Source organism: Geospiza fortis, unplaced genomic scaffold (genome assembly GCF_000277835.1).
Source record: "Geospiza fortis unplaced genomic scaffold, GeoFor_1.0 scaffold85, whole genome shotgun sequence".
In the NCBI taxonomy this organism is placed as follows: Eukaryota; Metazoa; Chordata; class Aves; order Passeriformes; family Thraupidae; genus Geospiza; species Geospiza fortis.
Window position 1 is genome coordinate 2,984,837 of NW_005054358.1, and position 10,324 is coordinate 2,995,160.

At 46.4% G+C, this 10,324-nt stretch overlaps 1 protein-coding gene across 7 annotated transcripts in view; it reads right to left on the reverse strand.

Moving 5' to 3' along the window:
- The window catches only part of TNC (tenascin C), a 75,506-nt gene that overhangs the window by 44,251 nt on the left and 20,931 nt on the right, over positions 1 to 10,324 (reverse strand). For all 7 annotated transcript variants that reach the window (XM_031059203.1, XM_031059204.1, XM_014308141.2 and 4 more), the window contains exons 2-6: positions 5,276 to 5,868; positions 3,109 to 4,329; positions 1,570 to 1,833; positions 456 to 571; positions 219 to 375 (exon numbers count right to left, since the gene is read on the reverse strand). In XM_031059203.1, the coding sequence (XP_030915063.1) occupies positions 219 to 375; positions 456 to 571; positions 1,570 to 1,833; positions 3,109 to 4,329; positions 5,276 to 5,738 (2,221 nt within the window). In that variant the 5' untranslated portion in view covers positions 5,739 to 5,868. The remainder of the gene's footprint in view (positions 1 to 218; positions 376 to 455; positions 572 to 1,569; positions 1,834 to 3,108; positions 4,330 to 5,275; positions 5,869 to 10,324) is intronic.

The following is a 10,324-nucleotide window of genomic DNA, read 5'->3' on the forward strand; positions in this document are numbered from 1 at the left end:
GCATGCTAAGCTGGACATAAATTTCCCTTCTGCTTCAAACAGGTAATGTGGAGAGGAACTATTTTTTCCTCATGTATTCATTAGCAACTCCGCTATCTCCTTCCCCCCCTATTAACTCACAGTGTAGAGCTTGACTTTCACTTTGTTTACAAACCCCCAAATAGCAGATGTTTTGTTGGTGGCCAACTAAAACCAGACCAAACACAGGTTGTGCTTACTTGTGGTGATGACTTTGGACAGTCCTGGTCCTCTGGTGTTGTTCTTCACGATATGGATGGACACATTGTACTGCTGCCCAGGTGCCAAACCTGGCTGCATGTAGGATGTCTCTGGCCTTTTCAAGCTGCTGGTTATGTCACCATTATCATCCTTTTTCTGGAACACGTGGGACAATCAGTGAGTACAGACATAAAAATCCAGGATTTTTCATTCTATACATGAAACTTCTTCCTCACCATATTATGGAAGACCAGCTCCCAGCCATCAAAAGAAAAGTTCAGAGGGTCCCACTCCACCTGGACGGACGTTTCCCGAACAGATTTGAATCTCAGACCTTCTGGAGCAGGCAGATCTGTGGCAGAAGAAAGAGATATTCTCACATGAGTGTCAAATTCCCATAAATAGGGCACCGGGGTGGGACATCTTTCCACTTCTAGAAATATCTGCCAGGTGGGGATCTGCAGATGAGGTGGTTAAACTCTTCTCAGATCCAGTTATTGTGGCTTTGGAGAGGCTTTCCTGAGCTGGTTAAATGTCACCTTAGAATAAAAAAATTTTATCCTCGTAATCTCTTTTTTTGTGCTCTCCTGAAAGAAGCCTGGTGTTAACTTTGGAAGTCAGGAGAGCTGAATCCTGCCCCAGCTCTCCAGAAATGAGCTCAGTGACAGAAGTCAAAGAGCACCTTTTGATATTGGGATGTTTAGATATGAGAGTGATGTGCACAAAACAAAAAGAAGATGAACAACAGAAGTACAGACAGGCAGATAAAAGGTAAGATGTAGTAAATCACAGCAAAGATGCAAAACAAATATAACCTGTATTTCAGCCAAAATAGTTTGAATTCAAGTGATTTCATATTGCTCTTTTATATGCTGTGTCATTTTAAATTTTTTTCTCAGGAAGAATTACCAGAGTTTTTTAAATGAACATTACAGTAAAGAAATGCACATTATAATAAAGAAATGTGCATTTTAATAAAGAAACCAAGGTTCTTAATTCATAAAGACACCATATTGGGAGACATTGAGAGCAGAAGAGCTTGTGAACTGTGCTTCTAACACAGTCCCTGGTATTGGAAAAAAGTAGAAAATGGAAGTGCAGAAGGCTGTTTTTTCCAGGCCAACATTTGATTTGGAAGTAGAAAACACAAAAGAAATGATATCCCAAAAAATGGAATGTAGATCAATATATCTGAACCGAAAATAAAGAATGCAGAATAAATACCCCCAAGAAAGGGATGCAAGCCAACACATACAAAGTGAAAACAGAAAATAAAAAATAAGCAACACCCCAAAAGAGGGATGCAAATGGAGTAGACAAAAGGATGAATACAGGGAACATTAAACTCACATGTGGCTACCCTGGCGCTGACTGGAATACTCTTCTTGTTTTTCAGGATTGCAAAGACACGGATGAAGTACTCCACCCCTGGCTCCAGCTCGTGGATGGTGGCAGCTGTGTGGTTTCCTGGCACGGTGAACTGCATGTCCAAGCCCCCACTGCTGGTGGGGACGTAGGTGACCAGGTACTCGTTGACGAGGTTCTCGTGCTTCCACTCCAGATTGACAGTTTTATCTGTCACGTTGGTCACAGTCAGCTCAGTTGGAGGAGACACTGGGAATGGGGGAAAAAAGAAAAAAGAAAACCAAGCCAAAGTTATAAGAAGTTCTCAAGGCTCAGGAAATAATGACTTGCCCAGTTTCACATTTTCCCAGGAGCAGTTCCTAAGGCTCATCTCACACACAGGGAATGGGGAAGGCATGTCCCACAAATTAGCTGCTGAGGAAAGGAATGCTCAGCTGATGGAGACTACAGACATTTCCAGAAGCCAATTTCTGCTCTCACACTTGCTCACAACCTCTGGCTGACTGTGTTCCAGCTGCTCCTCTCATGGCTGCAGCACAAGAGTGCTATAGCTGGGTCCTGAGGGATTCAGATGTTTAATTCAACTGCCAGCAGCATGTGATTGTAGAGCTAGAAGTCCTGGGATTTGCACAGATTTTTCTAAAGTAAAACAAAACATTATTATTTGAGTAAATACTTGCAACGTATCTGCCTGTGCAAGATCACAAAGGGCTTAGGCACCTTCCAGAAGGAGGAGATGAATGATGGGAATTTCTTTTAAAGGGTATTCATTGTCTTTTATAGTGTTCCCAACCCCAAGGTACTCTTTCATTACCAAAATTTAGTTTCACAATTTCTCCCCCAGGATCTACTAAAGAAATCCACCTCATTTATGTTGTATTGCCTGTCATTATCAGGCTGCCAAAATTTTCTATCAATTTCCATAGAGTCACTGGTCCTGGGAAACCAAGCATGTGACTTTATAGCTAAGTTTCCACTCCAGCTGATCCCATGATTTTCCTGTAAGCTTCTGTGAGATCTAATATACACACATCCATATACATATGTATTGTGTATTTTTTTATATATATGTATATATATGAATACACAAACACATGTGGAGAAGACGCTGGACCATTTCCCTTTTCTCCTTGGCTAGAACAGCTTCCTTCAGCTTTTTTTTCTAGCATCAAGAGGTACTGTGAGAAACTGAAGGGTCATAGTGACAAACAAACTCCAGCCAGTGCTGGCTACAGCACCAGTGACATTGTGGTGGGAGCGGAAATGGAGGTGACAAAGGCACTGCAACACCATCAGCAGCCTGTTGTATTGGTGACCACCAAAAGCCACCAGAAACTGCTACACTACTTATCCCTGGTATTTCAGGACGCTAAGATCTACTGGTGTTGCTGTATCCCTGATCCTGCTGCTTGGACTATGCTGAAAAAGCAGCAACAAGGCCCAGCTCTGTGGAAAAACTTCATGGAGTGTCCAAGGCTGTTGGCTGGCCCAAGGGGAAGCAGTTCAGAGGGACACTGCACCTACCATCGGAGCAGTCATCCCCGACGTAGCCATCCTCGCAGACACAGCGCCCATCCACGCAGCGCCCCGCGTTGTTGCAGTCGTTGGGGCAGGAGCGCTCCCGGCAGTCCTCACCCACAAAGCCCTCCTGGCACACGCAGCGCCCGTCGACACAGCGCCCACGCCCGTGGCAGTCATTGGGGCAGGCCAGCACACCACAGTCATCCCCTGTGAAGCCATTGTCACACTCACAGCGCCCCTCCACGCAGCGCCCGCGGTTGTGGCAGTCGTTGGGGCAGCGCAGCTCCACGCAGTCCTCGCCCGTGTACCCCTCATCGCACACGCACTGCCCGTTGACGCACAGCCCGCGGTTGTGGCAGTCGTTGGGACACCGCAGCTGGCCGCAGTCATCCCCGGTGAAGCCCTCGTGGCACACACACTGCCCGTTCTCGCAGCGCCCGCGGTTGTGGCAGTCATTGGGGCAGCGCAGCTCTCCGCAGTCCTCCCCGATGAACCCCTCGTGGCACACGCACTGCCCGTTCTCGCAGCGCCCGCGGTTGTGGCAGTCGTTGGGGCAGCGCAGCTCCGCGCAGTCCTCGCCCAGGTACCCCTCGTGGCACACGCAGCGCCCGCCCACGCAGCGCCCGCGGTTGTGGCAGTCGCTGGGGCACCTCCTCTCACTGCAGTCGTCGCCCACAAAGCCCTCGTGGCACACGCACAGCCCGTTCTCACAGCGCCCATTGCCGTGGCAATCGTTGGGGCAGGTGAGCTCGCCGCAGTCCTCGCCGGTGAAGCCCTCCTCACAGAAGCAGGTGCCGTTCACGCAGCGCCCACGGTCAAAGCAGTCGTTGGGGCAGATGAGCTCGCTACAGTCCTCACCCGTGTAGCCCTCATCACACACGCACTCGCTGTCCACGCAGCGCCCGCGGCCGTGGCAGTTGTGGGGGCACAGAGGCACGCTGCAGTCGTCACCCACAAAGCCCTCGTGGCACAGGCATTGCCCGCCCACGCAGCGCCCGTGGGCGCCGCAGCCCTGGGCGCAGAGCTCCTGGCCGCAGTCCGGGCCCGTGTAGCCCTCGAAGCACACGCACAGCCCGTCCACGCACTTGCCCTGGTCGTTGCAGTCGTTGGGACATGAGGCCTGGCTGCAGTTGGGGCCCTTCCAGCCGGGCTCGCAGACACAGCCGCAGATGTCGATGCTGTAGTTGCCGTGCCCGCTGCAGTAGGGTGTGGTGTCCAGGCGACCTGTACCAACGAGCCAAAAAGTCATTACTCCCAGTGGCACTAGGATGCCTTAGGCCAGCAGGGCACGTATGACCCAAAAGGGCTCTGATTTTCCTAGTTCCCTAAGGATATCAGTTTTAAAAGTTTTTAAATGATAATCTCTTTCTTTCTCCAGCTAGATTTTCTTTACCACGAAAGCTTTAATTCGCTCTAATGCCAGGGAAGATTCCCCACCAGCAACTTGGTAATTGAGCATGCTGGATTCCTCCTCCCTTCTCAAAATCCTCTCCCACTGGCTGAGGAGCTTTCCTGACTGCTTCATTAGGGCATGCATGATGGAACATCATTCATCCATTCACCCCAGAACACAAAAGTCAGGCAGCACATTGTGTCATCAGCTGTATCAGCAACCAGGAGGCTGCTCTGAGCTCAGAGGGACACATCACTCTGAAGAAGACTTGTATTTCTTCTCTAATATGACCAACTCCTTCCCTCAACTTAAAAATCAACCAGACAGACATATTTTTCCCTCTTCTATAACTATTTGTGCTTGTCTATTGCCTTATGTCCTGCTGTATTTTTATTGGTCTCTACTAAAGAAAACTTGGAAGCAAAAATGGTTACATTGGCAGCTTCCTCAAGGGGACAAAAAGTGGAGCCAAGAGTTTGGACTGTGAATTTTAATCTTAACTCCAACACAGATTTACCATGTCCAAGTGCTGTCCATGCTCAGTGCCACATCTACAAAGGGTCCCAGGCCACCTCCTGACCCACAGATCCATAAAGCTGCGGAACTGTGAATGAAGATACATGCACACTGGCCAAACACGTTCCCAGTTTTGATTACGATTCAAATTTAAGTGGTTGACTTGTGCTCATTCTTGAAAGAGATTGGAATATCACTCTAAACAACATCTACAGCCAGCACAAGAATTTTTCCTAGGAGCAGCTCCCCAGCCTGCCTTACCTTCTACTGCCTGGGAATTAGGACAGCATCCAGCCCCGCTGGCACACTGCTCCCGCAGGGAGGAGACCAGCCCCTCCAGCTCCTCTAGTCTGCTCAGCAGATCCTTAATGGCTGGGGCAGCTGCACAGCCACAAGCCCGCCGGGGAATGTTAATCCTGTGTGTGAAGACAATCTGGTTGCCCTCATTCACTGTGTGCTCCTCGTAGTTCTTGACGGGCTCAATTTCTGCCTTCAGGTCGGCGTCGCCGCTCGCCGAGTCCAGGTCCACGGAGCAGAGGGAGCCAACGGGCAGCTTAATGTTGTAGACATGGTTGAAAACCACAGGCTGGTTATCCTCTGGCAAGGTCACGTTCAGCCCAGTCTCCCTCTTCTGCCGGATAATTCTCTTGATGAGTCCCCCAGTGACGTGCTGGGACAGCAAAGCGAGGATGGCACAGGCCAAGACCCTGCTGGGGAGTCCCATTCTGGTGCCCAGTTCCCTTTTGAGGCTGAGAGAGTCTTAGGTCTGCTTGGCCTTTGTAATCTGCAGCAGAAATTGGAGAGCCAGGCCAAACCAAGGTGGAGATCCTTTTCTTTCCTGGTCTGTTTGTTCCCTAAAAGAAGAAGGAACAGTGTAAGGGATTAACAGCACAAACCAAGCTGGAGATCCTTTTCTTTCCTGGTGTGTTTACTAACACCAAAAGAAAGAAAGAAGAAGGAACAGTGTAAGGGATTAACAGCAGCTACACCACCCAGCAAAGATGTGACACTGCTTGTGTGCTGCATCTTCAGAGCACAACACATTTGGCTCTACAACACATTTAGGTTTTACTCAGCTGAACTCCAGTTCTAATTCAAATTGATAATGCACAGTACGTGTGACACTCATGTGCTGCATCCTCATAGAGCAACACACTTGGCTCAACAACGCATTTAGGTTTTATACAGCTGAGCTCCAGATCTAATTCAAATTGATAATGCACAGTACAAAAATAATAATTTAAATGCTTATTTCTTTTGTTCTTTACCTTTCTTTTGTGTTTTGCTTCCACTTGTTATTTTTTGTCTAGTATTAAACACCTGCAAATACCTTCCAGTGTTTTAGTACTTCAACTATTTTAGGTTTTTTTATTTTACATCAGAATGTTGAATTTCTACCACAGGACCATCACACTTCACCCAAGCTGCTGAGCTTGCTCTGATATATAATAACAGTTGTTTTCCAGGATCTCAGTGTGATTCTGAAGGAAATCCCACCAGACATGAAGAAAGCTGCTGTTATTTCCAGGTTAGAGCAAATACAGTGGGTTGTAGAAAATTTAACTTCCTCAAGCAGAAGACTGAGGCAAAGATGCCTGCTGAGTCTCAGCTCAACAGAAAACAGAGGGAGATAAAATAAATATGTGTTCTGTTATGATTTAACCAATGTTAAATTCTGTATTTCCTTCATCCCTCCACTGCTTGAAGGCTGCTCAAGGTTGGACCATGTAAGAAACTCAAGACATTTTCAAGAGGTGCATCAACACCACCAAGCTCATTCCATCCCTTTTCTATATGTTTTAAATTACTCCAAGATTCCTGTGAAATCTTAACTCCAGGGCTTGTAGCTCCATAGTAAGTTCCACTATATGATGATTTATCAAGACCATGAAGATAAGTGGAACTCTCTGCAGGTGGAAGGTTCTGGTGTCACTGCTTGTATCACAGGGATATTTTAGTATAAAACTAGTGAGACACAAGAGAAGCAGACTCCAACAACAGAGACATAATAAAACTACATGTGTAAAAACGCCTTTTTAGCAGCCAATATCCCTTTCTATCGGGCAGCATTTCCCACTGCCTGATCTTTCCTCAGCTATAGCACAATAACTCGTGTACAGTTACGAGCACCTGGCTGGGCTCTACAGCTCCTCCTGAAACTCATTCCTTTCAATTAGCTCCACTATTTCCTCTTCCTCCTCAGTCTGTGCCTGCTCCTTTTCAATGGAGTGAGCCAGGGGAGTGCAAAGACATCCACTGACTTCCATGCAGGGTCAGCCCCTCAGCACGTAGAGTGAGGAGCCAGGGCAGTAATGGACTGCCCAAACAAGCACACCTAATAAATGTCATCTCAGCATTTGTTTTCCTTCCCTCTCCCACAAGAGCTTGGTTTAATGGTTAGATCAGTGACTGTGCTTTCAGTGGTTGCAAGCTATGAAATGCCAGTAATGGAGGAAACAGCAATTTATTCTCTAAACACCATCGTGTTTTGATGTTAATTTATTTGTCAGATGAGAGACCAGCCTCTTCCACCCTTCTGATTCCCCCAAAGTGGAGGGATTGTTTTTCCCATGCTATCCCAGCTGCTTTTGTGAGGGAATGACAATAACACATCTGACACTTCACTGGAGTTCCGTGGGTTTTGTAGGGAATGGGCAAACTTCACCCCTTTTTACTGGGGAATAAATCAGAAGTAAACAAGCAGCAGGGAAGGTTTTTTCCTTGTTACGGAAAACCATTCAGCTTTAAGGCATTTCTAACACTTACCCCATTTGCTCAAATATTTCTGCAAGCCCTGTCTGCACCAGAAGAGATCACAGGGTTATTAATAAAGAATAACAGAGACAGACATGATCCAGGTCTCATTTCTGACTCAATCCCTAAACTGCGTTGCCAGTTCATGAAAAGTGTTCAGGACTGTATTTGAAGTAGATTTTGATCTCGAGCACTCCCACTTGGGCTTTGCAAAGTGCTTCCCATGCAATTCCACGTGCTGCTATGCACTTTTTGCCCCAGGACAAAGTCATACAGCCAAAACTGGTGCCTAACCCTCAAGTAGTCATTGAAGGGACAGGCTGCTTGACAGATGGATCACCAATGGAAAATGGAACAAACTGGAGGCAGCTCTGCATCTCATTCTCACTGAATTTTAGTGAAAGTTGAGCATCCATTCCCTTATGGTTTCTGTAAATCCCAGCCTACAGGAATACAGGCCTTGCCCAAAGCAAGGAAATTGCACTTTTTTCTGCTGACCAATGTGAGCTGACAAATCACTTAATCATAGTATAGACTGTGATTTCTTTAATATGCCTGGAAAATTAAAAACCTCTTCTGGCAAGAGCCACTGCCGCTGTCACCTTCACTACTGGTGAAAGCCACATGAACCCCAGGACTCTGAGAAGATGCTGCATTAGAGGCAGCCAAACCTCTCAGCTCACAGATGAAACTGGAAGAATTAACATGTCTGGGCTGACATCCTTTTGAAGTTTCTGGAGAAACATCGTGGTGGTCTAGGAGCAGCATTGCTTGCCTGCCCTGTGACCCCTGTGCTTGGCACCTCGTGTGATGTCTGAGCTAATCCATCCCCATCAGGTGTTTCCCATCCCATCTGCCACGGGCCCAGCATGGTTAGCTGAGCTCCACTCCTCCATCTGACATCTACAAAACAAGACACCTTCCTCCAGTTCTTTATACATTAGCCATGGTTTTGGCTGGGAGAACAAAGAGGACATCCTTCTCTCCAGCCCCAGCTCCTCAGGCACATCCAAACAACAGCTCTGACCACAATCGACCACCCGGGAGCAGGAGAGAAATGAAGCCACAGTCACTGCCAGGCTCTGCTGTCCCTTCATTTTCCCTCCTCTTCCCTTCAGAGCAGCTCGTGTAGATTGCATTTTAAATCTGCCTCTTGGAGAAATCCTCTTGATATTTTCTTTGCAGACATCAGCTGCTGGATAATTTAGGGGCACCTAAAAGTCTTGCAGCAAAGGTTGGCAAAAAAATGATCCTTCCCAGCATGAGTTTGGCCCTGTGGTCTGTAAGAGGAGCTGGGTGATGTCTGACATCTCTCAGGTACTTTGAGAGGTTTGTATGACCCAGAGTGTGTCTATTTTTACAAATATTTTGTCTAATAAGAAACACCTATCATCCTAATGAGCTGTGCCCTCAGATCTTCCTGCCACCCTGACTACAAAAATCCTGGACATGATGATGTGGATGATCTGCAAAATGCTCTGCTTGTCATGCAGGACAGTAAATCTAGAGCTTGTGTTCTCCCCATCTGGTCACTGGCACCTTCCCACCCTCCTTGGGCAAGAGTTATCTCCTGCTCTCTGAGGCACAACCTCAATATAAATAAGAAAAAAATGTGTTGTGGCTTCTGACACATCTTAAATATCTGATTAAAAAATAGAGATTATGAATTGAGAAGCAAACTGTAGCATCTCTGCAGTATCATCTGGGGCAAAAGGAGATTCAGGTAACAAAAGAGTTTTCTTATATGAATATTAACTTTAAAAGTTAAATTTTAACCAAAGAACAGAAAAGGGCTCTTTCTAGCAAACACTCCTTAAAAACTTGATCACTGCCTGGTGATACACTTAATAATATATGGTGGAGGTAAGGTGGACTGTCAATAGCACAAAGGGAAGGAATAATTTTCATTTCCAGTGCAGCCCTTTCATCTGAAGATTTGAAAGCACGTCACAGTCTGGCTGTAAAAGGCTGAAAAAATGTTATTTAAAAGGGTTATTTCTTTGTTTAGACATCCCTCCTTCCCCTTGCCCCCTTCCTAGCATCAGAACTTTTTCAGGACCTTTCCATTTAATTAGAAATTTGTTTCTTAATAGGAAATTTTCAATCAATCTTGAAAAAAACCCACAGGAATCCTGACTCCTGGGAAATACTGAGCAAAGGTAATGCGTGAATATTTCCCTTCCCCAAAGCCATATTTGCTGGAAAGCAGCAGGTGTGAGAAACTAAATTAATGTCTGCATACTTTAAAGTCCTGGTGTAGCACTCCAGTCTCTCCTGAATGTTCAGGAGTGGCAGAATTGTGAGATGATTTGTGGGTATGTGGAATGATAAATATGCAGATGAGAGCCCTGTGCAATTTTAATCAAAACAGATTGCAGCAAGGAAGGAATGGAGGTGTTAAAAACTATCTCAGCTGTCCTTCCTAACGAAGGCAGAAGGCTGATTAGATTTGCTCAGACACCCTCTACATGTCATGACTTGGAAATTAGACGTGAAAATGGCAGGGAAAAAAGAGAAAGGGGGGAAAAAAAGGAAATAATTCCTGTCTAAGCAGAA